Source organism: Drosophila guanche, unplaced genomic scaffold (genome assembly GCF_900245975.1).
Source record: "Drosophila guanche unplaced genomic scaffold, DGUA_6, whole genome shotgun sequence".
Lineage (NCBI taxonomy): Eukaryota > Metazoa > Arthropoda > Insecta > Diptera > Drosophilidae > Drosophila > Drosophila guanche.
In genome coordinates, this window is record NW_022995743.1 from 14,407,426 (window position 1) to 14,432,674 (window position 25,249).

Genomic DNA, 25,249 nt, shown 5'->3' on the forward strand with positions numbered 1-25,249 from the left:
ATCATCCCTGATTCGGTGGACCGAAAATATAGCGCATCGGAGTACTGGGCTTTATTTTAAATTTATAATACTCGATTTTTATATTCGGCTTAACAGCTAGGAAGATACATTATTTATGTATTGATAAAACCAGTTTCTATAAGATTGTCTGGTTTCAATAATTTATTTTAAAAGCGTTGTTTAGATAGTATCGATGTGATTTGTCCATCTCTAATTAACTTGACGCCCGATTTTGGTTGTTTGGGAAAATAGTTTTACAAAACTGAATAAAAACTGCTACTGAGATAGACAACACTGAGACAACATGACCGAAGTGGACGATGGAGCCGAACTGTTGTTCTTCGACACTTTCTCCCATGAAGATATAACCGTGAGTAGCACAAAAGTACAGACGGCTTTTGGTTCACACGTCGCATTTTGATGTAGGACATAAACCTGGATCTGGTGCAGTTTCCGAAGCCGGTGTTCATCACGCAAGTGCGCATTATACCTCTGGGTGCACGGGTGCAGGCCGACTTTCCGGGCGGCGTTCGTCTGGGCGCCACAAATCCCTCCAAATTCGATCTGGAGTTCTTTGTGAACGACCTGGGCATGCCGGGTGCCGCGTTCGAGAATCTGGGCTTGTTGCGCTACAATCAGAACGACTGCATCCATCTGGACTGTTCGCAGGAGAAGATCCCCACCGATGGCCTCGTCCTGCGCGGCTGGTACAGCACCATCACCCTGGCAGTGTATGGAATCTTGACCAATTCGGTGACGCAGCCCATAGCCAGTCCAACGCTGCCGTGCGAGCCTGCGGGCCCAGAGATGTGCAATCTTAGCGCAGAGGCGCACAATGTCCTGCTGCAGGAGGAGGTGCTGAAGGATGAGTGGGCGGAGCCGATTCCAGCCGAGCTGCTGGTGCCGCACAAGGCCGTCGTCAGCGACTACGAGCACGATGACTTGGAGTACGGGCTGTCGCGTGACCACCAGCAGCACTACCATCAACATGCCGAGGAGGAGCAGCGGGAGCTGCGTCGCCTGCGACGCTCCACCCATTCCACGGACCGTTCGCCACCACCGCCACCCATGCGGACGCACACGCACTCGGAGAGCAACGAAAGGGAGTACATCAGATGGTATGCAACAGGCTCCGGCCACTCTAGAAGCTTAATTGAATAACATTATTCGCTTTGATTTCAGTTCGCGCGACAAGGGATCGAGAGATTGGTCGCGTTCCCCGGAGTATTCCAGCCATCGGTCACGTCGCAAGCGCTCCGATCGATCTCGCTCGGACGCAGATGAGCACAAGTGGCCACGGACGCCGCCAGCATCGATTGATTCGCCCATCAGACCGCGCTCACCCGATGCCATGGACTACGACGATGACGACTCACGATCCCACTACAAAATGCAGGCCACGCGAGGCTATCGACACTCTTCGGAGTCGCTGCATCGAGACCGGGAGGATGAGGAGCGCTCTGGCACGCCCCAGGAACAATTTGAGCCCATTCTCAGCGATGACGAGATCATTGGCGATGACGAAGAGGACGAGTCCGAGGACGTGGCGGCGGCAGCCGAGTACGAGCGTGAGCTGGAGTTTGCCGCCGCCGTTGCCCCGCCAGCCATTGATGCGTTCGAGCCGTGGCAGCGGCCGCTGCTTATCTACGAGGGCGACCTGGCGGCTCACCTCAGCAAAGAGCTGGAAACGCTGCGGCTGCTCTTCAAGAAGCTGTCGCTGCAGACACGCTGCGAGAGCGTCACCGCCTTCAGCGACGACCACGGCCTGAGCGCGGACGAGCGCGAGCAGTTTGTCTACCTGGGCGAGCAGTTGAACAACCAGCTGGGCTATCTCTCGCAGCACTACAAGCGGCGCAACTTTGTGCTGCAGCAGTTCTTCAGCCACGACGATGTGCATCTGCGACAGGCGGCCAATGTGCTGCAGGTGGCGCTGAGCTTCCAGGCGGCGTGCGTGCAGCCACAGCCCGCATTCAAGATACGTCACATCAAGCTGGGTGCCCGCATGGCCGAGCTGCTGGGCAGCAATGAGCAGCTCTTTGGCCACCTGCTGCAGGAGCAGGGCTTTGATCTGTTCGAGGCCGTGCTCAGCCTCTACAAGGAGCCCTACATGGCCCTGTCCATTAAGCTGCAGCTGCTGAAGGCCGTCTATGCCATGCTGGACACCCGCCTGGGCGTGCAGCACTTCCTCTCCCCCAAGACAAATGGCTATCAGATGGTCATGGACTTCCTGAAGACGGCCAAGCTGACCAGAACCAAATACGCTCTGCAGGCCATCATCAAGAAGTTGCACTTGTACGAGGCCTTGGCCAGTGTCCAGCAAAGCTGCCGCCAGATCTTCGTGGATCAAGAAGCCAGTATGGGGACGGAAGCAACGCCAGATGCCAGCCGATTGGAGATTTGTCAGAGGATTGAGTTTGCCTTCCAGATGCTCATGGACGCTCTGACCACCAGCCAACTGAGTTACCAGCAGCCGCGCCGTTTCCTGCCCGTTTCCAAGAAGTTCGAAGTGCTCATCGATCCCACGGCCCAGCGGAGCTTTGGCAATGCCCTCCAGTCGTACTTTGTCCAGCACTCGCTCGCAGAGTCTGTGCTGATTATTCTGAGCAATCCGAAGGAAGTGCCGCCCTCGACTTTCCTCTGCACTTTAGACCTTATGCACACTCTGCTGCTGTCCCATGTGGGCATTGATTACTTTGTGGACGATGCCTTTCCCGTCACCCAAATGATCGTGTCCATACTCCTCGGCTTGGACGAGGTGCCCAGCCAGCCCAGGCCGCATGTGCTGGAGGAGCCAAAGCCAGATGGAACGCCAAAGGCAGATCAGGACAAGGAGCAGCCAATGGATGCGAGTGAGGAGCAGAAATCGGATGAGTCGAAAGAGGAGGAGCCAAAGCTTGCGCCGCCACCGCCAGTTGTGCGACAGCCTATAATGCGACCAGTGCTCCCCCGCCTCGCGCGCCTGGGCATCGAGTTGGCCTACAAGGTGCAGACGCGCTACCACCTGGACGCCATTGTGTTCACGGCCGCCTGCCCCGAGTACGACACCATCAAGATAGCCACCCACATGCACTCGATCTACTCACAGACATGCGATCCCGCCGGCCGACAGCACACCGTCGAGGTGTTGGGACTGAACAATAACCTGAAGATCTTCATGGATCTGATCAAGAAGGAGCAGCGGCTGCAGACGCAGCGCCAGCTGCTCAGCTCCCCGGGCACCAAGTACAAGAGTCCGGTGCTCAGCTATGCCGTGGACATGGTGGACGCCTGTGTGCGCTACTGCGAGCAGCTGGACTACCTCATCGAGCACGGAGGCGTCATACTGGAGCTGGCCAAGAACCACGAGACCTTCGAGCCCTCGGTGTCGGCGGTGCTGCAGGAGATGTATGTCTATATGAAGCCCCTGGAGGCCATCAATGTGTTTGTCTACGACGATATCATGCCCCTGGTGGAGGTGATTACGCGCTCGCTCGACTATCTGACCACGTTCCCCGGCGATCTGATCATGGCGCTGCGCATTCTCCGCTTTCTGGCCATCAGCCGCACGGGCCAGAAGTCGCACGGCACCGAGGAGCTGAAGCATCGCTTTGTGGCCCTGCAGCTGTATGCGGCGGATGGGGTCCAGCTGCTGCTGCAGATCATGGAGCGGCTGTGCACGCACTTCGAGCAGCCGGGCATCCATGCACCCGCACTGATGACCATCCAGGGCGTACACTGCTGCCAAATCATGCTGCCCACCCTGCAGATCCTGCGCGAGCTGCTCTCCTACGCCATACTGTGCCGCGACGGCACCTACAAGGATCTCACGGCCATCGATCACCTGGTGAAGGTGTACTATCTGCTCTTCTACTATCCCTCCCGCTGCCAGGCTGGCGCTGAGGTGGAGCAGTGCAAGCTGGAGGTGGTGCAGAGCCTGTTGGCCTACACCCAGCCGCACGAGCAGGATGCAGAGTCGCTGCACAAGTCCCTCTGGACGCTGATGATACGCGAGGTGCTGAAGAATATCGATGGACCCGCCCACTTCATACCAGGTGAGTGTTTCCAAGCGAGATTTTGAATCAATTAATTGAGAGTTCCAACCAAAACAGGACTCAAACTGCTGGCCGAACTGCTGCCACTGCCATTGCCCATGCCTCAGCCGCTGTGCGACCAACTGAAGCAGCAGCACAAGCAGCGACTGATCACCGAGCGGAAGCTCTGGTCCGCCCATCTGCATCCGCAGAGCGGACAGATTGCCAAGCTGGTGGAGGCCCTGGCTCCCTCGAGCTTCCCCCAGCTGGCGGAGCTGCTGCAGCGCGTTTGCATGCAGCTCTCAGATCTGGCCCCGAACATGACTCTGCTGATAGCCAAGACAATCACGGAGCTGCTGTGCACCGAGTATCAGACCTCCAACTGCATTCCCACCACCAATCTGGAGCGTCTGCTTCGATTCTCCACGCGCCTGTGCGCCTTTGCGCCGCTGAAGAGCTCCATGCTGTCGATTCTGTCCGGCAAGTTCTGGGAGCTCTTCCAATCGCTGCTCGCGCTCAATGAGTTCAACGAGGTGGTGACCAACTGCCAGGAGGCGGTGCATCGCATCCTCGACAGCTTCCTGGACTCGGGCATCTCGCTGATATTCCACAAATCGACGGCTCTGCCAGCGCTGAATCTCTCCGCCGCACTGCCACCCAAGGAGCTCATACCGCGCATTATCGATGCGGTGTTCAGTAATCTAACCAGCGTGGAGGTCACCCATGGCATATCCATACTGGCAGTGCGCAATCTGGTGATACTCACGGAGCACGAGTAAGTTCTACCCAGATCAGACCTTAATTTGTGCTTTGATTTCTGACTTTTGATATTTTCTCCTGTGGCAGCTTCACCTTTTACCACTTGGCGCAGCTGCTGAAGCAGAAGCTCACCGAATTCCAGGCCTGGATGGAGCGCGTCATTCTGCACAACGAGACGGTGGAGTACCATGCCAACATCGAGTCGCTGATCCTGCTGCTCCGTTCGCTCACGCAAATTGAACCGCCGCCGCCGATGTCTGCTATGCCCAATCGCACCCTCAAGCTGGGCGCCACGGAGCTGGCACAACTGGTGGAGTTCCAGGACATTGAGATGGCCAGGCCACCGGTGCTGGCACGCATCCTGCGCGTGCTGGACAAGTACAAGGCGGTGGCCAATGAGGCGGCACTGTGCGACCTCAAGCAATTGATTATTCTGCATGCCTCCAGGCAGGAGGCAAGCGCCAGCATGGAAACGCTGCCTGCCGCCGTCGCAGTGGAGTCCGAAAGTGAGCTGGCCACTCCGACAGCCAGCAGCACCAGTGGATCACTTAGCGTGGAACCTTTTCTGCCCCAAGCCGAGGGCATTGTCACCCAGTATGAGGCGCGTCCGATATTCACGCGATACTGCGCCACTGCCGAGAATCCCCAGCTCACGGCACGCTACTGGCTGGAGCCGCTGCCCATCGAGGTGATCGAGGACATGAATGAGCCGCTCTACGAGCGCATTGCCTGCGACCTCACCGACCTGGCCAATGTCTGCCTCAACCCGGACCTGGCCACCTCCGGCGACTCGAAGCGCACGCTGAATCTGTCCGGCTCGCCGCAGTCCAACCGCGAGATGACGCCCACAGCGCCCTGCTTCCGCACACGACGTGTGGAGGTGGAGCCCGCCACCGGTCGGCCAGAGAAGAAAATGTTTGTCTCGGCGGTGCGTGGACGAGGCTTTGCCCGGCCACCACCCTCTCGCGGCGATCTGTTCCGTTCGCGTCCGCCCAATACCTCACGTCCGCCGTCGCTGCATGTGGATGACTTCCTGGCTCTGGAAACCTGTGGGGCACAGCCCACTGGTCCAACGGGCTACAACAAGATACCCTCCATGCTGCGGGGCTCGCGAGTGGGTCGCAATCGGGGATCTCGCATCTCGGCAGCGGCTGCCTTCAGGTAAGGAAAATACTAATCTTCCAACTGAATATTGAATTAATTGTTCATCTTTTTCCTTGGGCAGACAAAAGAAAATGATGCGCATGGGTTCGCCCTCCAGTTGGACAGAGTCTGGCGGCGGTGGGTCGTATCGTTCCAGCTCGGAATCACATTTTGGCGGCAGTGATTCGCACTACTCCTCGCCCCACTACAGTGGCAGATCGCGTGGCCGTGGCCTGCGCTCGCGACCGCCCTATCTGCGCTAAGAATGGAACAAGCAATATCTCCTGGAAGATGGGGGAATATCCCTTTAAAATGTCAGTTTATCTTGATTATAAAATAAGCTGAAAAGCTCGTATCTAAGTTCAATTTTCGGTTATAACATTATGCAAGCGCACATCATGGCTGTCCATGGGCAGCTCCTCCTGGCCGACAATCTGTTCGTTCAGCGCCAGTCCCATAAAGGATATCTTCTTGTGAGGATATTTGTCCGAGTGATGGCGCAGAAACTTATCATAGTAGCCCATGCCATGGCCCATGCGAGCACCATTGCGGCTGAATGCCACGCCGGGCACAATAAACAGATCAATGCCGTGACCTGCAAGAGCAACAGAGCTGAGATTAAAAGCTCTTAAAAGCCAGCTGCAACCCACCATTGGTCATGGCATCTTCGCGATTATCCTTGAAGTCTGGCTGCTTGATGTTCCATTTGGTCAGGGGCAGATTCTCGTACTCCTCCATGCCACGTAGGCGCACCATTTTCATGCTTGCGCCCTCGTAGCTCGGCACAAACACCATCTTCTCCAGGCGAAACATCTCGCAGAGCAGCTCGGTGGTGTCCACCTCGCCGCTGGTGCTCAAATAGATGCTCACACGCTGCGCCTGCCGAAAGGCCTCGCACTGCAGCACCTAAAAGGGGCAAACCGAATGAACGTTCCGCACTCACGGGCCCTGGGCCTGCTTTTTACCTTTGCGGTGACTGCATGCGATTGCCGCTTAATGGACTCTGCATCCAGGCGCTTGAGCGCATCCTTCATGCTCTTCCTAAGTGCCACTTTCAGGCTGTTTTGTATAGTCGATGCCATCGGCACTTTGTCTTTGTCCGCTGGCAGTGTCCAGACACTTGTACAAACCGGTAAGAACTGTATGAAGCTGCTGATGCCTAGAAGCGGGCATCTGTAGGTCTCCGTGAATGCTTTATCAGCATTTTCTTATCAATCGCCTGCTTTGTTACCTACTACGATCCGTAAACAAATGACAGGGTGGACCCAGGGACACAGAGTTGAAGTATCCAACAGCTGATTTGGCATTCACCCGGCGCAATCAATGAACTTTTAAAGCGTTAAAGCAACTTTAAACATACATAGTATATATTTTAAATAACGATTTTCAATTAAAAACATATCAATTTTCTCATTTCTTGTCCGTCTCTGGTGCCTTGGCTTCCGTCTTGGTCTTCAGCTTCTTTAGCTGCTCCTTTTGCTGCTTATGGAAGAACTCCTCCTCGCGGGCAGCCTCCATTTTGCCAAAAGAGCCGCCTGCCTCGCGAATGCTGCCACCGCCGCCGCCACCCTTGCCGGCACCGCTACCTAGTTCACCGATTTGTGACATTTTCAAATTCCTGCCAGGTTGAAAATAGAATATAGTTCACTATACATGTATAAATCGTATTTTCTTATGCAATTTCTAGAATGTTGTTCATGGAACTTACTGAATTTGCTTTGGATACAAGCGCTGACTGATGCGACGCAATGTAAACATGTTTCCCTTATATACCAATCAAGTATATAGTATATCCAAGTGTGATGTGATATATATAAAGTGTGATTTATGCAAAACGATTGCGACAATTTGTGAAACTTGCGCGCGCGCCGCAGCTGATCTTTCAAAGCGAGTCCTGCCAACTAGAGCCAAATAAAACCAACTCTGTTATCGATAAATAGAACCATTGCATATTCAATTTAAAATAAAGAAACTAACAATTTTATTTGTGCACAGAACTTTCACCCCTCTTCTTTGCTCACCCCACCTTAACACTGAAATTATAAACGAAAACAGTTAACTATTTAAGCTGATCCAGCATGTTGCCAGCAGCATCAACGTCCTCGACAGTGGTCTCCTCTTTCTGGTTGCGCCCCTGCAGCTTTTTGAAGTTATCAGCAGTCTGTGGCGATCAAATTCAAAGCTAAGAAATGTAAATTAATTCCAGTTAGATAAGTGAACCTACCTCGGACATGAAAAACGCCTCTTCGCGTACGTTCTTGTGTTTGTTCATCAATGCGGTGGTGTAGAGGGCGGCATTGTTAATGGCCTTGTTGTACTCATCCCAGTTGGGCAGATACTCGGCAATGGCCTTCTTGTCGCGCATTTTTTCAATGAGATCCTGATTAACTGTGGTGAAGTATTCCTCCTCCTTGAGGCCGCCCTGCAGCTTGCCCAAACCACCGCCCCACATGTAGAAATTCGGGGCTTTCGTCTCATTGTAGTTCATCTGAGGCACAGGCCGAAAGCTGCAGGTTGCAAATGTTTTCTAATAAATGATTGCTAAACAGAACAAGCAATAAAAAGCTAATCTTACGCGATCGGCAGAGCCAAGCTCAGTTTACGTTGCAGCAGTGTGGCTGCAAACATTTTGAAAATCGATAAATAAAATTCAGTTTTTTTTTTGATGAAAAATATATCAGGAGCAGGGACTCAGATCTTGACAGTCTCTCAGTCACTACAACAGTTTGTGCTACTACAACTTAAACTCATTGGAAACTTATTTGAGAGCGGAGAATTATTATTTTGAGTTTTGATTTCTTAAAAATTTAAATCCAGAAAAATGCCAGAAAAGAGCTCACAAAATATCAAAACATTTGTAAGTTTCGCTCTCTCTCTATTTTGTTGTCTCAATTATTTCGCCATGAACAAAATCATATTTCAGAGCAAGATTGTGCAAGAATCAGCGGATAGCACTGCCATGGAACATGGGACCACGCCGTCTCCATCAATTTTGAGGCTCAGCCACAATGCCTCTGATGGGGATTCGAAATGCGCTTCAGCGCCCTGCCTTGTCGTACCCGTGCGGCAGAAATCGCTGGGCGCGTTTATGCACCTACAGAGTGAGAGCCGAAGGGAAATCGGTTCTGCGGTCACGCCAGGCATCAGCTACGCGGCGGCCGTCGAGAATGTCGTTGCGGCCCAACAAATGGCAAACATCAAAATGGCCATACCGCCACGTGTCAAGAAGCAGCAGAAGCCGGCAAAGGCCAACAGAAGGGCGGCAATCGATTCAAACTTTACGATATTCGACGAGGAGCCCAAGCCGCATCTTGTCATGCTATATAACAAGGAGACACCACACGTGGCTAAAAAGAAACCAATTGCTGAGAGAAAAACTGTCCAAGAGGTGCAGCAGAAAAAGAGTCAAAAGAAACAGATCGCGAAAGTAGTACCGAAGCTGCTCAAAAAGCCCGAGCTGTTTTTTCAGCCAAAGCCGCCAAAGAATGTACCGCAGGATAAACCTGAGGAGTCACAGAATGACTCTCAGAATGAGTCCCATGAGTCCCTGAGTGAAGAAACCGACTTTAGTGGCATGGAACTGGAATTATACCGCGCTCGCTTCCAGAGCACCGAATCTGAAGCTTCATTCGATTCCTTGCCAGCGCCAATGGATCTGCCTGGGGCTAATGGGCAGGCAAATTCTACTCCGGAGTTCACCGATTGCGAAAGTTATCTCAGCTATCATCTGCACAGATTGCAGCAAATTTTGGCCACTCAGTGCTCAGATCCTTTCTGGAATAAGCTGCCTCTGTCCCGAAAGCCAATTAAAAAAGAACCCTTGAACTTCCAGATGAACGAGAAGCAGTATCAACGGCTGGACTTGGAGGCAGATGCCATTTTGACGCAGACTAGGGCCATGCATCGGATGTGGTTGTGTGGTAATATACCGATTTAGAAACCAAAGTCAAAGCCCACTAAACCACGGTTTAGTGAGCCTCAAAAACAATAGCAGACCTGCCAACCGGCTTGCAAGGAGTAATACTGTAAATAGCTCTGGTCTTACAATTCAGTATTTTAGTCAAACAAGTATTTTATGCTTGTTGTTGCATATTGTTTATTATAAACTTCTCGAAATTGAGCTTAAATTAATATTTAAGGTTATTCCCGCTTTACCCAAGAGTAGAGCGGTAACATAAAACATACAAAAAAATATATATTTAAGGTGTATTAAAGAACATGGTATTGATGTTTTTGTTTTTTTGTTTTTTTTTTATTCTCCCTCGGGGGTATTTTCTCTCTCTACTGTTATTCTAAGATAAACCCATTATAAATGTTTAAACATTAATTAAGTGAAATAGGGTATACAAAAGAAATACAACGGTTAACATGCAACAAGCGGTCAAATGACGTAGCAGTCATTCACACTTACGGTACACTTACGTCTAATGATTTTTTTTTCGTACTTTTTAGTTAGAACCGTTTTTTGTAAACAATCCAATTAAGATAACTCATGAAAATTAGCAATTTAGTTTAAAAATGGATCATCAATCGCATTAAATTATAGTTTCTGTGCTGGGAGCTCCCACTGTCTGGTAATATTAGCTAGAATATGAAAATTGATGAAAATGATGTGCGGTTAGGTAGATTTACGGTACGTTTCACAAAGGAAAACGTATATTTCTAAGGGTCAGACGGCATATTTAATCGATAATTCTCGGTCACACTGAGCCCTAGTGCTCGAAAGAAAATGTTGTGTTGTGAAAATGATGATTTTCATATAATGGCGATATAGTTTTAATCAAACAAAGTGCATAGATTGTGCAGGGAAGCATGTTTATTGAGTGAGGAGGAACCAAGCACTTACGGGGCAAAGCGAATGCGCTTTGTGCGCCTTGCTTTTGCACTTGCGTATGTGTGTGTGTGTGTATAATGGACAAGTTAAAAAACAACAACAAGGAAAATGCATCAATTGAATATCCCCAGCCCCCGACCCCCTACCCGACCACAATTGATGGCGAGGATGTGGAGAGCAACAAGAGCACACCGTACTTCACACCCATGGAATTTATGCAAACATCCTTTGAGTTCCCATCGCCCACATTCGAAACAACAACGCAATCGCCAGGAGGTGTTGTTGTCGCCCCCGCCACAGCCACAGCTACCACCGCCACACTACTCACCACAGAGGCGGCCGACCACGATATAGAGGATGCGACACGCCCCTATACGCCCAAGCAGTTCACCATCGCCCACCCGAATGCACCCCACCACGGCAGCACACAGTCACCCACACTGAATCGAAAGTTCAAGCGTTTCTCGCTCTACGATCGACGATCCTGCTCACCGCACATTGCCAGCAGCACAGGCACCACCGACAAGGAGAACACGATCCCAAAGTCTGGCGACGACATGGAGAACAGTCTGTATCTGTCCAAGAGCGAGCATAACTCACCCACAATTATATTCAGAGATGAATCCTCCTCGACGCCCGTCGGCCTAGAGGCGAGTCGCCTCACCTATTCGCCCAAGCTGCTGTCGTCCATTAACAATCTGAATCTGTCCGGCCATGGGTCCCCCTTGAACATTATCAATTCGGCGGGCTACAAGAATGGGAACTTCTTTCGCTTCCCCGAGATCGATCATCATGTCGTGCAGGAGACGCCCATCGATGCAGTACATATCGAGGAAGCGGCGGCCCAGATGCAGCGATTCAGGGGCAAGGAGTCACTGGCCGCCGAGCTGGCACGTGCGGAGCAACCCCAGGATCAGCAGCGGGCCGAGGGGCGGAAGAATCGCAAGAACAAGAATAATCTCACCATTCGCATCACAGATGTGCCCATCAAGCACTCTGGTGGGGGGCAGGTGTCGCCGCTGCCCAAACCAAAGACGCCCACCATCAAGAGCACCAAAGAGAAGGCACGCTCCCTGGACTCTGCGGCCAACGAGACGGAGCTGTCGATTGTGGTGCACAACATAACCGAATCTCATGGCAGCTGCGAGGACATGATGGACAACCAGAACAAGCCCCTGGCCGGCGGCCTACACATCCATCATCTGCAGCAGCCCACCTCCACCGCCGGCATACACTCGACATCGCTCTCACGTCTCGACAACAGTCACAGTGCCCGTCGCACGCCGCGCCGCAAGTCGCCGGGCATCGACAATCCCAACTGGCTGATGTACCATCGCAAGCAGAATCCATATCACGGCAGCACCAGCACGGCCCAGAGCTCACTGGACTCGGAAATGAGCCTCAGTGACTCGCCCCAGCGCAGTGCGGCGGAGCTGAAGTCCGCCTGCAGCATGGACGGAAGCTCCAAGTTTGGCCTGGGCGCCACTCTGGCTCCGCGCAGCTCCCACAAGCACAACCAGCTGCTGCACTCGTCCAGCACGAATCTGAAGACCTTGCCCGAATGCCTCACTCTGGTGGAGTTCTCCTCTGGCGGCGGCGGCGCAGGCGGTGGCAGCGGCAGTTCCTCCGCCAAGGAGTCGCCCTTCAAGCAAAAGTCCATGGACTTGCCCATGCCCAATCTGCAGGCAAAGACGACGGTGTCCACCTCATCGATGAATCTCCTACAGCGACGTGGCTCCAACCACAGTCTCACGCTCAATCTGCACAGTTCGTGCGGCAACCTGATGAACAGCGGCCTCAGCATCTCCAACTACAGCCTCGGCTCCATACTCAACTCAAAGTCCAGCTGCAACCTGGAGGCTGGCGGCGGCACCGCCAGCGGAACCGCACAGCTGGCGGGCGCCAGTCAGCAGCAGACACAACAGCATCTTGCCAGCAGCAGCAGCAGCAGCCAGGGCAATCGTCAGGGCCTATTCCGCAGGCGGGGATCCACTCACAGCATCACCCTGAAGGGCCACACCACCACCTCGTGCGGCGACCTGCAGCAACAGCAGCAGGCGATGCTGAATGCCGAGAAGTACAACCGCTTGAGCATGCGCACCAATTCCACTGGCTCTGGATCCGGCTCGAATGTGCCCACACCCAAGCGTGGGCTGCTGGAGCGACGTGGCTCCAATCAGAGTCTCACCCTCAATATGGGCAGCATTCTGGGCGTCGGAGGAGGCGAGCTGCCCGTGCCGGATGTGTGTGGTGGACAGCAGCCCAAGGTGACTGTCTGCAGCTGTGCTGCCTCCAGCCAGGCTCCGCACCAGCGGAAGTTCTTCAGCACCGAGAACCTGAACACAAATCCGAACAAGCAGAGCTCGCAGTTCTTTGGTCAGGTGTGCTTCGGGTCTGCTTCTGATTTGCAGCCCAATCCGGTGCAGGATCCGGCCAGTACCGAGCAGAGCATTGCCTGCACCTGCGCCGGCACGGTGCGCAACATAATGACACGGCCCCTGTCGCCGCAGACGACCAGCGAGGAGTTCAAGATCTACTTGGCCAGCATCCAGATGCTGCAGAGTGCCTCCAATCCGCTGAATCAGTTCGATTTGATACGCCTCAATCATGTGTTCGATCACAGCTACAAGACCAACAAGAACATCATTGAACAGCCGCCGGTTTTGGGCTCGAATGGTCGCGAGGCAGAGCTGGAGACACCCACGAATCAGCTGCCACCCAGCTCGGAGGACAGCGAGCTGCTCGCCTGCTACCAGGCGGTGGTTAAGCGGATTGTGCAGTCTATGCCGCAGCTGGAGGAGGCCGAACAGAAGCGCATCTTCTGCGATCTGCACAAGGAGTTCTGGGATCTGCCGCTCAATCATCAGGAGAAGCCCATGGTCTTTGGCTCCCAAACAAAGAATCGCTACAAGACGATTCTGCCCAATGAGCATTCCCGTGTGCTGCTCGAGCCCGAGGCCAGCGAGCTGCTCAGTCTGGAGCAACAGGAGCAGCACCAGCAGCAGCAGGAGGATGCGCCCTACATCAATGCCAATTATATCAAGGTGAGTCCCTGTCTGCTCATAAGTATTGAAATGATTCTGGTTTTGTCTCTTGCAGGGACCCGACTACGTGTCCAAGTGCTATGTGGCCACCCAGGGCCCGCTGCCCAACACCATCTATGAGTTCTGGCTGATGATCCACCAGAACACGCAGCGCTACATCCGCCGCTGCGTGGACGGGGGCAGTAGCAGCAGTCCGCACATGGAGCGATCGCAGATTTTGCAGCAGTACTACCAGAAGATCGTGATGCTGACCAACTTCACGGAGGCGAATCGACAGAAGTGCGCCATTTACTTTCCCATCGATCTCAATGAGATATTCGCTGTGGCCGCCAGGTGCGAGGTGTTCCGGCTGAGTGCGGCTGCCAGGGCCTACTTTGATCAGCATCTGACGCCCATTTCTGTGCCGGACACTGCGGTGGCACCGCCGCCACTCAATGAGCTCGAAGATCTCAGCTATCAGCACATTGGCGTCGAGTCGTTGAAGGTGACGCTGGACCGAGAAGTGCTGGAGAGTCTGCCGGGGCAGAGCAACTTCTTTCTGGTGAAGAACGTGGGCATTGTGAGACGAAACGGATACTCGGTGCGAAAGTTTGTGCTGCTCTACTGCATCCATGTGCCGCAAACGGCTAGCTATTATCTGCAGAAGATCTGCTGCTATCACTACTGGTATCCGGACTGGCCCGATCACCATTCGCCGCGGGACATCAATACGCTGCTGGACACTTGTCTGCATGTCCTGAATCTGGGCAAATGCGAGTCGGAGTTCGACAACTACGACGAGAGTCGAAGCGTGCGCAATGCCCATCTGACGGCTCAGCGTCTGGACATCTATAAGCAGGACATTTTCAATGCCGTGCAGCCCCTGCCCGTCATCCACTGCTCGGCTGGCATCGGGCGAACTGGCTGCTTCACGGCCATACTGAATGCCGTGCGTCAGCTGCGTCAGTCGCTGGCCTACTCCCTCACCGGCATGCTAACCAAAGCACTGAATGCGGCAGAGTTTGAGCTCAACTCGGAGGCGCAGCACGACGACAGCGACAGCAGCTTCACATGCAACACCATACGGCATATTAAGCAGATAATTGACCACCAGGAGCCGCCCACTTTTGACAAGCTACCCAAGATGCCAGACATCTTTGTGGACGTGCTGGGCATTGTGTGCAATCTGCGCTTGCAGCGCGGCGGCATGGTCCAAAACTCTGAGCAATACGAGCTGATACACCGCGCCATTTGTCTCTACTTGAAGCGAACCCTGGCCCTGAGGAGGTTCTAAGAATTACACACACAAAACCCGCGCCCCATGTTGACGACTACGATATACGGATTAAATATTTAAGATATGCGGATACAGAAGGAGAAGAAGAACAAACACCAATTTACTATTATGTAAAACCAAAACAATTTGTGACCCTTTATTTAAATGTAAACAACCAATCGACAAAAGTAGAACAAATCAACAAACAAAACCATGGCTAAAAGAGTCTCGAAACACACGCAAAAACACTTGCAACTGGCATGGAAAGGATGCACTCCGAGGCACTCCTGGAAGTGTGTTTGCTAATTATTACTATTACCACATATTCTACCACATATATACCTACATATATATATATATATATATATTAATGTTTATTAAGTGTTTGGATGTATGTGTCTGTTAAATGTTTGTCCTGTGTGCATGTACATAAGTGTAAATGTTTTCAACTTTTGGTGTGAACTATGCTTAAAAACCTAAACTAAAGTTAATTAATTAACAATTATTATATTACCCTTATCCTTTATTGTAAACCCATCCCTAGCCCATCCCAACTTTACAGAACTCCGCGCGACTTGTGTTTGTGTGTGTGCGCGGCGTGCCCCCGATCCAACTGTGAGCTGGCTACCCATGTTTGGGGGCGAGGAAAGCTCACACCTTTTTCAAGTTGGTCCCTCCACCATACGGGGGAGGGCCTTCTGACTAAACACCAAATTTCTTCAAGCCCAAACTGTTAGTTCTACCGTTGGGTTGTGGGGCCACCCACCCGCTGCCAAACCAAGCAATCAACCATCATCCAACGCGCCCAGAGTTCTTCGAATAATGCGAATAGTGGAAGAAAACCAAAACCATAAATAAACTTGTATTACTGTTTATGAAATGGAACTAGTCAAATAAACCCTAGAAACATTTTAAATGTATCTTTAAATGTGTAAAAAAAACAACAAAACAAAACGATTTTTATATTTTGTTTCTGGTTGGAGGGAACTTTGGACATCTCCGAATCTGCTCAAGCAGCAACTGATAAATAATAAATGATGATTAAGCATGACAATTGCTTAACTAGAAGTGATGTTAATCCAAAATTAGTTTAAGGTTTGCTTTTGTTGCGTACGAACTTCTACCCCCATGGCACTGTGACGGGTTAATACGTGGCGTCAGCTGTTTCGACCAGAGTTTCGGTGCAAAGTCCGTCATCGTTGGAATCAGGTTTTGGATTTGTTATTACCGAATAATTGAATTATGATTGGATAGTCGGTCGGTCTGTCTACACGGGACAGCGCAGCATAATTTAGGACAGCAAAATGCTACGAACTGCCGGCCAGTCCATACTCGTTAGACTCTACAGCAGCATGAAGGTAATTTCCACAGCATCTGTGCAATAAATCTTAATTAATTGAAATTTACTTCTTGCAGGTGAAAATTCCCGTGAAGCAGGGCATTGTTGTGGGCCAGCAACAGCGGCTGCCCAGTGGCCTGGAGTACAACAGTTTCCTGGGCGTACCATATGCGGAGCCACCTGTTGGCAGTCTCAGATTTCGTGTAATTACAGCAGAAAAACTCCCAGATAGAGATTATTTATTTTACTTGGCACCCTTAGAGCCCCGTGCCGCAGGAACGCTTCGAGCAGCATGAGCTGGACTGCAGCAGGGAGAGGGATGTGTCGCATCAACGTGATCCCTTCACCGCAGAAGTGGCCGGCTCCGAGAACTGTCTCTTCCTCAATGTGTATGCGCCCAAGGGAAAACGTTCAGCGTCGCCCTTGCCCGTCATGGTGTGGATTCACGGCGGTGGCTTCTTATTTGGCAACGGCAACAGCGACTTGTGAGTGGAGTGCACCAAAGTGGCGCCCAAAGTCTGAACACAAATCTTTGCAGACACTTTCCAGCCAAGCTCATGGAGCAGGACGTCATTGTGGTCACATTGAACTATCGCCTGGGTGCCCTGGGATTCCTGAGTTTGCCCGAGGAGGGCATTTACGGCAACATGGGACTGAAGGATCAGCGCATGGCCCTGCAGTGGCTGCAGGAGAATATTGCCAGCTTCAATGGTGATCCCAGCAATGTGACGCTCTTTGGCGAAAGTGCGGGCGCGGCGTCCGTGCACCTGCACACGTATGCGCGGCACGCCAACAAGCTCTTCCACAAGGCCATCATGCAGAGCGGAACGGGCAACATGGAATGGGTGTTTCAACAGAATGCAGCCTACAAGACCCGTCGTTTGGCCGAACTCCTCGGCGGCGGCGATTTCGGCAGCAACACAAAGGCTCTGTTGGCGTTCCTGCAGTCTGAGAAGGTGAAACCCGATGGCATTTTGGCTAACACGATGAAGGTTCTGACAGCGGATGAGCGGCGTCGCCACCTGCCGTTCGCCTTTAAGCCCGTGCTCGAGGATGCCTGCAGTACCGACAGTTTCATCAATCAGAATATTCTGGATCTGATGCACACGAAGGATCATGTGGGCAAAATGCCCATGATCATGGGCTACAACTCGGCGGAAGGACTGGCCATGATTGTGAGGGCCAAGCTGAAACTGGAGGACTACGAAGAAGATCTGGCGCGAACGGTGCCGCGCGATCTGGTGCCGGATCCACAGGCCCCCGAGGCTCAGCAAGCGGCTGACGACATACGAAACTTCTACTTCAACGGCCAGACTTTGACCATTCAGCATCTCGACAGTATGGTGGATCTGTTCAGTGATTACCACTTCTGCATGGATATGCAGAATGCCGCGGAGATTCATGTCAACTCTCAGATGCAGTCGCCATTGTACTTCTACCGACTGGACTACGTTGGCGGACGCAATATGTACAAGAAAATCTTCCAGAATGAGGATCTGCGGGGAGTGGCGCATGCTGATGATATTTGCTATTTGTTCCAGATGGCAGGGGACGAGACTCCGATGGAAAAGGAGGATGCGCTCGTCTCGGGGAAGATTGCTCAGATGTGGGCGAATTTCGCGCGGCACGGTAAGCCATCCGATAGTTGGACATCAGTGCAAAGACCCCAGCCTGGCCAGCCCATGCAGCTGGACTGCCTGCTCATTGATCGAGAGTGTAAAATGCACAAGAATCCGGAAGCAGAACGCATGGATTTCTGGCGCAGCATGTACCAGCGATATAGACCTCAGAGTTATGTTCGAGCCAAGCTATAATTTGTCCTCATTAGTTATAAATAGAGAATGGTCGTTAAATTTACTTTCGAACAATTGTTTTAACCCATCGCTAGTCAATACAACGATGTGGCGGTTTTTGGTAACGATGAATCGATAGATCTCAATGAAAAATCAACCCTGGGCGTCAGCATCGCAATTTGGAAGAAATTGCGGTAAAAAGTTATATTTTGACGCAAGAACGAAGACTGAATTGAAATTTAAGGAAATTGCTGCAAAATGTATGTGAAAAAGCTGGTGCTCGACGGGTTCAAATCCTACGGGCGCCGCACAGAAATTGATGGCTTCGATCCAGAGTTCACGGCCATCACCGGTTTGAACGGCTCCGGCAAATCCAACATTTTGGACAGCATTTGCTTTGTGCTGGGCATCAGTAATCTGCAGAATGTAAGTTCCTTCTGATGCACACATTCCATAACAATAATTAATGCTCCGAATGCCGCTTAAAAGGTGCGCGCCTCCGCTCTGCAAGATCTGGTGTACAAGAACGGACAGGCGGGCATAACTAAGGCAACGGTGACGATTGTTTTTGACAACACAAATGCCCTCCAGTGTCCGCAGGGGTACGAGAAGTGCCGCGAGATATCGGTGACCCGCCAGGTTGCAGTTGGAGGCAAGAACAAATTCCATATCAATGGCAAGCTGGTGCAGAACAAGAAAGTGCAGGACTTCTTCTGCTCCATCCAGTTGAATGTGAACAATCCCAACTTCCTGATCATGCAGGGCAAGATCCAGCAAGTGCTCAACATGAAGCCCAAGGAGGTGAGTACAGGCATCTCCGTCGCTCTCTTCTGCCAGCTATTTCACTGTCTGTGTGTGCGCAGGTGCTGTCTATGGTGGAGGAGGCCGCTGGCACCAGCCTGTACAAGTCGAAACGCGATGCCACCAAGAATCTAATCGAAAAGAAGGAAACCAAGGTGCGCGAGACCAAGGCTTTGCTGGAGGAGGAGGTGTATCCAAAGCTGGTCAAGCTGCAAGAGGAACGCGCTGCCCACGATGAGTACCAGAAACTCACGCGCGAACTGGACTATCAGACGCGCATCTTCATCTCTGCACAATACCTAAAGCAGTGTGAATCCCTCAAGACGTTGGAGGCAAGTGAACACAAGATAGACGCTCGCATAGCCACTTGCCTGTCGACGCGCGACCAGAACCTGCAGGAAATGGAGAACATTGAAAGCTCCGTCAAGGAAATGCAGGAGAAGATCGAGGCCGAGATGGGTGGTTCGATAAAGGAGCTAGAGGCGCAGCTGAGTGCCAAACGTGCGCAGGAGGCCACAGCCTCGGGCAGTTTGAAGGCGGCCCAGGGTACCATTGAACAAGACCAGCGGAAGATTAAGACGGCCGCAAAGAACATTGCCGATGACGAGCGTGCCCTCAAGCAAAAGGAGGCCGCCATGTCGAAGGTGCAGGGCGAATTTGAAGCTCTGAAAGAGGCAGACTCGACCGATGCCAAGGCCTATGAGGCTGCTCAGCGTAAGCTCGAGGCTGTCTCACAGGGCCTGTCCACCAATGAGGATGGCGAGGCAAGCACATTGCAGGAGCAGCTCATAGGTGAGAGTTTCTTTTGTGTGACGATTCCAACGATCAATGCCAATCGTTTCTGCTTTGCTTTTCAGTGGCCAAGGAGCAGTTGAGCGAGGCGCAGACCACCATAAAAACCTCAGAGATGGAGCTGCGGCACACACGAGGTTTGCTGAAACAAAAACAGGGCGAAACGCAGACCAACGATGCTGCCTATGTGAAGGACAAGGCACAGCACGACCAGCTGCTGGTGGAGATACAGAGCCTGGAGCGACAGCTGCAGGGACTCAACTATGAGAGCGGGCAGTTTGAGCAGCTGCGTGAGCACAGAAACCAGCTGCTAACCCGCAAGCGAGACCTAAAGCGTGAGCTGGAGCAGCGCAATGCCTCGCGCTACGATCTGCAGTACCAGGACCCAGAGCCCAACTTTGATCGCCGCAAAGTGCGTGGCATGGTGGGCAAGCTGTTTAAGGTGTCTGATATGGCAAACTCAATGGCCCTGGTGACCGCAGCAGGCGGCAATGTAAGTGATTCCTGTTCCTGCTTTTGTTCTTTTGTTACTATAACTTTACCCCCCCAGTTGTACAGCTTTGTGACGGATGATGATGTGACCAGCAAGATGATTCTGCAGCGTGGCAATTTGCAGCGACGCGTCACCCTGATGCCCATCAACAAGATTTCGCAACATGCGCTGAGCAGGAACGTGGTGGAGTATGCCCAGAACAAGGTTGGAGCAGAGAATGTACAGTGGGCCTTGTCGCTTGTGGAGTACGAGCGCTACTACGAGCCAGTTATGAAGTTTTGCTTTGGCAGCATTCTCATCTGCAAGGATTTGGAAGTGGCCAAGCAGGTGGGTTGATGGATAAATTATCATCAGAGATGTTCTTCAAGATTATATTATCATTTGATTGGCAGATAAGCTACGATAAGCGCATTAATTGCCGTTCGGTGACATTGGAAGGCGATCTGGTGGATCCACATGGCACTGTGTCGGGCGGTGCTGCGCCCAAGGGAGCAAATGTCCTGGAGGAATTGTACTCCATACGCGAATTGGAAAACGAATACAAGCAAATCGACATAGAGGTGCAGCGTGTGCAGCAGGAAATGGCGTATGTCTAGACAAAGCATCAACAATCCAGCCAGCCTTTAATACTGATTTCCTTTACAGTTCCATTGAGAACGTGGCCCATTCGTACAACAAGATAAAGGAGAACCTTGATATGCGCCAGCATGAGCTTACAAATTGCAAGAATCGTCTGGCCCAGACCACATTTCAGCAGAACCAGGCCGAGATCGAGGAGATGAAGGAGAAGGTTCAGACCCTCGAGCAGCAGAATGCTGATTCACGCGAGAAGCAGAAGAGTTCGCAGGCCAAGATCAAGGATATCGAAGCAAAGTTAGCCGATGCCAAGGGCTATCGCGAGCGTGAGCTCAAGTCGGCCACCAACGAGGTGAAGGAGACCAAGCAGAGGGCGGAAAAGTCGCGTGCCAATTGGAAGAAGCGGGAGCAGGAGTTCGAGACGCTGCAGCTGGAGATCACGGAGCTGCAAAAGACCATAGAAACCTCCAAGCAGGAGCACCAGGCCATGGTCGAAAATCTCGAAAAGTTCATCGCCGATCTGGCCGCTCTGCAGGCGAAGAGCTCCAGTGCCGAGTCCGAGGTGGCGGCCCTCGAGCAGGGCATCAAAGCGCAAAAGGACAAGCTGCATGCCCAGAACAAGGAGATGCGCAATTTGATGGTGAAGCGGGATAAGATGGAGAAACAGAACCAGGAACTCGAACTGGAGGTGAAGAAGAAGGAGAATGACAAGAACAAAGCGGGCTCCCAGACCAAGGATGCCAAGAGGCGCATTGAGGATCTAGAGGTAAAGTATCCCTGGATACCAGAGGACAAGGGGGCCTTTGGTGTCAAGAACACCCGCTACGACTACAGCAAGGCGGACCCAGTTGAGGCTGGCAGAAAGCTGGCAAAGATTAAGGAGAAGACGGACAAAATGGAGCGTACGCTGAACATGAATGCCATCGCGATTCTGAAGCGAGAGCAGGAGAACTACGACGAGACACAGCGTCGCCGTAATATTGTGGCCATGGACAAGGAGAAGATCAAGAAAATCATTGTGAAAATGGACGAAGAGGAGCAGAGTCAGCTGAATCGCGCTGCCACCGAGGTGAACGATAACTTCAGTGGCATTTTCAGCAGCCTGCTGCCCGGCGCGGAAGCGTGTCTCAAACCCGTTCTGACCAACGGCTGCCTGACAGGCCTCGAGATCAAGGTCGGCTTCAATGGCACATGGAAGGAGAGTCTCGGCGAGCTGTCTGGTGGCCAAAAGTCTCTGGTGGCGCTGTCCCTGGTCCTGGCCATGCTGAAGTTCTCGCCAGCGCCCCTCTATATATTGGACGAGGTGGACGCCGCCCTGGATATGTCGCACACCCAGAACATTGGCAGCATGCTGAAGACGCACTTTACCAACTCTCAGTTCCTGATTGTCTCCCTCAAGGATGGCCTATTCAATCATGCCAATGTGCTGTTCCGCACGCTATTCGAGGAGGGTGTCTCCACCATCTCGCGCCAGGTCAGCAGATCGGCCGTCGGCAACACTCGTTAAACATTTGCATTCTCATTTCTCATGCTTGGGAATAATTATATCTCCGCTGCATGCCACGAGATTAATTGATTATTTATTAATTCATGTACATACCACATACGTTTTGCACATAAATAAACAATTATTAGTTGTAAACTTAGCATAATAAACAAGGAAAAGCAGCAACTTCCCATTCAAATATCGTAACGGACTTTTCGCACAGGGTTGTATGGCAGCAAACGTCAAACTGACTGACCGACAGAGACGAAGCGACTGACTGACTTATGCGGTGCACGTGCAAAAGCGAGACGGAACGTTTGGTGAGACCGTCAAACACACACACAAACGCATGCACAGATGTGCGTGAAAGAAGAGGAAGCAGCAACTCGAAGAGCAGCACAACACTACACAACAATGTATTTGGGGGAGCTGAAAAATTGACTAAAATTCCACACAAATTTGTGTAAGAACTAAAGAGCGGCCGTTGCAAAAACAAATATTCAAGATTTCGAACAAACGCAGATTCCTCCACAGGCTCACAATGGTAAATATGCCGCAGCAAATCCTTAATTTCAATGCAAATCGCATTGCAGTCGAACAAAAAAAAATGTACATACAGACACCGCTGGCATTTGCCATTTACAGCCACACACAGAGAGCATAGACAACAATCAAGCGATGTGATGTGACAGCAGCAATTGTGTAGAGAGGAATTAATATTTCTTTGATCTTCTTTTGGTTCTAGGATCGTGTGACGAAGCCGCAGAAGAAAATGCTCATCACGCTGCTGCGGGAGACAAAGTACATGGAGGGCAAGAAGGAGAAGGAGTGGTACTGGGAGAAGATCCAAGCGGCGCTGAACACCATCGGCCCCAAAAAGACCATCATACAATGGAAGAAGGTTAGTGGATTGACGCCTCCAGGCTGCAGCTCAAATAATCTGTTTCGATTCTTCCTTTGCAGTGCTGGAGAGACATGCGGCTGACCACGCGCAAGAAACTGGCGGAGCTGAAGCGCTGTCAGCTGTCCGGGGGTTCGCCCCCGCCTGGGATTGAGCTTAACCAGGAGGACAACGACATCATCGACATTGTGGGCACGGAGTATTTTTACGAGGAGATGAACGGAGAGCTGAAGCCTGAGAACTTTATGTCCGGGTTCGACTATGCGCCCGAGCATCTCTGTGACGCCATTCTGACGGCGGCCGTGGGGCACCACCAGCAGCACATGCAGCACCAGAAGGATCCCCAGTCGCATGCGGTGCAGCAGTCGCAGGATCATCACACCAACGATGGGGAGACGAGCGATGCGCCGGGCTCATCGAACGGTGGCTCATATCAGGGTCAGGGTGTGGCACAGCTGCAGCCGCACAATGGAGCTGGAGGGGAGCACGGCAGCGGGTCCCAGGCGCACCCGGGATTGCCCCAACATCCGGCCTTCCATGGCAGTCTGCATCCACATCTGCTGCGGCGTCAGGCGGGCAGTACGCCGCTGCCCCGAGAGACGCCGTTCGAGGAGAAGCTGCTGCAGTTCATGCAGGATGCGTTCCCCAAGAAGAGCAAGAAGCGCAAGCAACGCGATCCTGACAAGCTCTTCCTGCTCTCGCTCTACGAGGAGATCAAGCGAGTGCCAGAGGAGATACGGCTTGACGTCAAGTCCGAACTAATGCAGATCCTGAAGAAGTACCAGAAGAAGTCCCCTGTCAAGGCGGAGAAATCGTCGGCCTCCTCCACATCCACGTCCTCGAAGCAGAGCACCAGCAGCAGCAGCGGCAGTGGCAGCTCCGTGACCGCACACCTTTCGCACAGCATGTACCAGCTGCAGAAGAAGTACGAAAAGGGCGAGCGGGAATCCTCGCCCCAGTCGCAGGTGGAGCGAGTCTCTGCTGCGTCGGCCGTGTCCCTGCACGTGCCACAGCAGCTGCCGCTCTTTCAGCTGCAGAAGAAGTACGAGGAGAGCGTCGTCGAGAAGGCGCACCAGCAGCAACAGCAGCAGAGCGAGCAGCGCAAGCATGTGGAGGCGCATCAGCAGCAGCATGCGGCCCACCAGCAGCCGCCGCCGCCACCGCCCAACGAGCAGCACCTGCACCACCCGCAGATGGCCCACAACATTATGTTTCCGCTGGCGCAGCTGCGCAATGAGCAGCAGCCGCCCACGCAGCAGCACCATGCCCACAATCCACACCAGCAGCAGCAGCAACAACAGCAGCAGCAGCAGCATCCCCACCAGCAGCAGCAGTCCCAGCAGCAGCAGCAGCAACAGCAGCATCACCCGCCAACGATCTTTGGCTCGGCCGCCAGCACAGCTGCAATGAGCGCCGAGCGCCCGGCCATGTCCTACGAGAATGTCGGATGAGTGTTGAGCCGTCTGTGGGAAGCCACTTGCGTGGCACCACGCCCCACGACGGCGTCACCCACGACGGCCGACACGCAGCCCCACTGTTAGTCCCAGTTCCCAGCTGCCACGACCCACATCGTACTCCACTCGTATTCGTCTAATCCCCGCATGCTAGCCTATGCCTAAGCACGATCTACATTGTCGGAATGTAGAGCCATGATATGATCAGATCCTCATGTAAATGTTCCAGTGGCAATATTGAAGACCGAACAGCGTGACACGTGAATTTATCTCGATGTATACACAAAATGCAATAACTCAAATACAACTTGTCTGTATGTTTAGATCGTATAAGGAATGGCCACTGTATCTCTGCGCTGGACTTTGCGGCTGGGTCATTAATCCTTCTGCTGGCTGATCCATTAAACTGTCACCTGGAATGACTGGGAGTACGCCTGTCTGTAGTCACAGCATGAGCACGCCATGCCATAAAGCTGACTGATCTGCTCGAAATGAGAGCTCTATCTGGCCCCCAATCGCATGCGAGATGAGCGAGATCCACGAGCAGAGCTGCAGCATAAACCGAACGA

The 25,249-nt window shown here is 52.4% G+C and overlaps 9 protein-coding genes across 9 annotated transcripts; 6 read left to right on the forward strand and 3 right to left on the reverse strand.

Moving 5' to 3' along the window:
- Positions 1–209: 209 nt before the first annotated feature.
- On the forward strand, positions 210–6,278 carry LOC117578728 (protein virilizer). The gene is made up of 6 exons (XM_034264387.1): positions 210–370; positions 427–1,118; positions 1,183–4,031; positions 4,089–4,785; positions 4,857–5,930; positions 5,995–6,278. Exons 1-6 carry the CDS (start codon positions 305–307, stop codon positions 6,173–6,175), a joined length of 5,559 nt encoding a protein of 1,852 aa, XP_034120278.1. The 5' UTR covers positions 210–304; the 3' UTR covers positions 6,176–6,278.
- On the reverse strand, positions 6,195–6,994 carry LOC117578732 (5-formyltetrahydrofolate cyclo-ligase). The gene is made up of 3 exons (XM_034264395.1): positions 6,878–6,994; positions 6,563–6,818; positions 6,195–6,507 (listed from the first exon to the last, which is right to left on the reverse strand). Exons 1-3 carry the CDS (start codon positions 6,992–6,994, stop codon positions 6,275–6,277), a joined length of 606 nt encoding a protein of 201 aa, XP_034120286.1. The 3' UTR covers positions 6,195–6,274.
- Positions 6,995–7,257: 263 nt separating this feature from the next.
- On the reverse strand, positions 7,258–7,778 carry LOC117578733 (ATPase inhibitor A, mitochondrial). The gene is made up of 2 exons (XM_034264396.1): positions 7,621–7,778; positions 7,258–7,530 (listed from the first exon to the last, which is right to left on the reverse strand). Exons 1-2 carry the CDS (start codon positions 7,668–7,670, stop codon positions 7,323–7,325), a joined length of 258 nt encoding a protein of 85 aa, XP_034120287.1. The 5' UTR covers positions 7,671–7,778; the 3' UTR covers positions 7,258–7,322.
- An 86-nt stretch (positions 7,779–7,864) lies between these two features.
- LOC117578740 lies at positions 7,865–8,636 on the reverse strand. Its single transcript, XM_034264404.1, has 3 exons — positions 8,488–8,636; positions 8,137–8,419; positions 7,865–8,073 (listed from the first exon to the last, which is right to left on the reverse strand). Exons 1-3 carry the CDS (start codon positions 8,538–8,540, stop codon positions 7,972–7,974), a joined length of 438 nt encoding a protein of 145 aa, XP_034120295.1. The 5' UTR covers positions 8,541–8,636; the 3' UTR covers positions 7,865–7,971.
- Positions 8,637–8,746: 110 nt separating this feature from the next.
- LOC117578739 lies at positions 8,747–9,968 on the forward strand. Its single transcript, XM_034264403.1, has 2 exons — positions 8,747–8,769; positions 8,836–9,968. Exon 2 carries the CDS (start codon positions 8,872–8,874, stop codon positions 9,847–9,849), a length of 978 nt encoding a protein of 325 aa, XP_034120294.1. The 5' UTR covers positions 8,747–8,769; positions 8,836–8,871; the 3' UTR covers positions 9,850–9,968.
- A 628-nt stretch (positions 9,969–10,596) lies between these two features.
- Positions 10,597–15,961, forward strand: LOC117578734. The gene is made up of 2 exons (XM_034264397.1): positions 10,597–13,790; positions 13,846–15,961. The coding sequence occupies exons 1-2, from the start codon at positions 10,824–10,826 to the stop codon at positions 15,061–15,063; spliced, it is 4,185 nt and encodes a 1,394-aa protein (XP_034120288.1). The 5' UTR covers positions 10,597–10,823; the 3' UTR covers positions 15,064–15,961.
- Positions 15,962–16,207: 246 nt separating this feature from the next.
- On the forward strand, positions 16,208–18,241 carry LOC117578736 (esterase B1). Its single transcript, XM_034264400.1, has 4 exons — positions 16,208–16,403; positions 16,462–16,587; positions 16,646–16,869; positions 16,923–18,241. Exons 1-4 carry the CDS (start codon positions 16,350–16,352, stop codon positions 18,196–18,198), a joined length of 1,680 nt encoding a protein of 559 aa, XP_034120291.1. The 5' UTR covers positions 16,208–16,349; the 3' UTR covers positions 18,199–18,241.
- An 85-nt stretch (positions 18,242–18,326) lies between these two features.
- LOC117578735 (structural maintenance of chromosomes protein 2) lies at positions 18,327–22,481 on the forward strand. The gene is made up of 7 exons (XM_034264399.1): positions 18,327–18,603; positions 18,667–18,978; positions 19,041–19,770; positions 19,836–20,263; positions 20,321–20,590; positions 20,656–20,849; positions 20,909–22,481. The coding sequence occupies exons 1-7, from the start codon at positions 18,436–18,438 to the stop codon at positions 22,344–22,346; spliced, it is 3,540 nt and encodes a 1,179-aa protein (XP_034120290.1). The 5' UTR covers positions 18,327–18,435; the 3' UTR covers positions 22,347–22,481.
- A 185-nt stretch (positions 22,482–22,666) lies between these two features.
- Positions 22,667–25,003, forward strand: LOC117578738 (mediator of RNA polymerase II transcription subunit 15). The gene is made up of 3 exons (XM_034264402.1): positions 22,667–22,869; positions 23,071–23,226; positions 23,289–25,003. Exons 1-3 carry the CDS (start codon positions 22,867–22,869, stop codon positions 24,675–24,677), a joined length of 1,548 nt encoding a protein of 515 aa, XP_034120293.1. The 5' UTR covers positions 22,667–22,866; the 3' UTR covers positions 24,678–25,003.
- The last annotated feature ends 246 nt before the right edge of the window (positions 25,004–25,249 follow it).

Coding starts and splice junctions, on each gene's coding strand:
- LOC117578728 (XM_034264387.1), top strand. CDS start 305: ATGACCGAAGTGGACGATGGAGCCGAACTGTTGTTCTTCGACACTTTC. Junction 1,119..1,182: donor GAAAGGGAGTACATCAGATG/GTATGCAACAGG, acceptor CTTTGATTTCAG/TTCGCGCGACAAGGGATCGA. Junction 4,786..4,856: donor GTGATACTCACGGAGCACGA/GTAAGTTCTACC, acceptor CTCCTGTGGCAG/CTTCACCTTTTACCACTTGG.
- LOC117578732 (XM_034264395.1), bottom strand. CDS start 6,994: ATGGCATCGACTATACAAAACAGCCTGAAAGTGGCACTTAGGAAGAGC. Junction 6,819..6,877: donor CGCATGCAGTCACCGCAAAG/GTAAAAAGCAGG, acceptor TGCCCCTTTTAG/GTGCTGCAGTGCGAGGCCTT. Junction 6,508..6,562: donor CGAAGATGCCATGACCAATG/GTGGGTTGCAGC, acceptor TTGCTCTTGCAG/GTCACGGCATTGATCTGTTT.
- LOC117578733 (XM_034264396.1), bottom strand. CDS start 7,670: ATGTTTACATTGCGTCGCATCAGTCAGCGCTTGTATCCAAAGCAAATT. Junction 7,531..7,620: donor TTGTATCCAAAGCAAATTCA/GTAAGTTCCATG, acceptor TCAACCTGGCAG/GAATTTGAAAATGTCACAAA.
- LOC117578740 (XM_034264404.1), bottom strand. CDS start 8,540: ATGTTTGCAGCCACACTGCTGCAACGTAAACTGAGCTTGGCTCTGCCG. Junction 8,420..8,487: donor AGCTTGGCTCTGCCGATCGC/GTAAGATTAGCT, acceptor TGCAACCTGCAG/CTTTCGGCCTGTGCCTCAGA. Junction 8,074..8,136: donor AGGCGTTTTTCATGTCCGAG/GTAGGTTCACTT, acceptor TGATCGCCACAG/ACTGCTGATAACTTCAAAAA.
- LOC117578739 (XM_034264403.1), top strand. CDS start 8,872: ATGGAACATGGGACCACGCCGTCTCCATCAATTTTGAGGCTCAGCCAC.
- LOC117578734 (XM_034264397.1), top strand. CDS start 10,824: ATGGACAAGTTAAAAAACAACAACAAGGAAAATGCATCAATTGAATAT. Junction 13,791..13,845: donor TCAATGCCAATTATATCAAG/GTGAGTCCCTGT, acceptor TGTCTCTTGCAG/GGACCCGACTACGTGTCCAA.
- LOC117578736 (XM_034264400.1), top strand. CDS start 16,350: ATGCTACGAACTGCCGGCCAGTCCATACTCGTTAGACTCTACAGCAGC. Junction 16,588..16,645: donor TTGGCAGTCTCAGATTTCGT/GTAATTACAGCA, acceptor TGGCACCCTTAG/AGCCCCGTGCCGCAGGAACG. Junction 16,870..16,922: donor GGCAACGGCAACAGCGACTT/GTGAGTGGAGTG, acceptor AAATCTTTGCAG/ACACTTTCCAGCCAAGCTCA.
- LOC117578735 (XM_034264399.1), top strand. CDS start 18,436: ATGTATGTGAAAAAGCTGGTGCTCGACGGGTTCAAATCCTACGGGCGC. Junction 19,771..19,835: donor ATTGCAGGAGCAGCTCATAG/GTGAGAGTTTCT, acceptor TTTGCTTTTCAG/TGGCCAAGGAGCAGTTGAGC. Junction 20,591..20,655: donor ATTTGGAAGTGGCCAAGCAG/GTGGGTTGATGG, acceptor TTTGATTGGCAG/ATAAGCTACGATAAGCGCAT.
- LOC117578738 (XM_034264402.1), top strand. Junction 23,227..23,288: donor CCATCATACAATGGAAGAAG/GTTAGTGGATTG, acceptor CTTCCTTTGCAG/TGCTGGAGAGACATGCGGCT.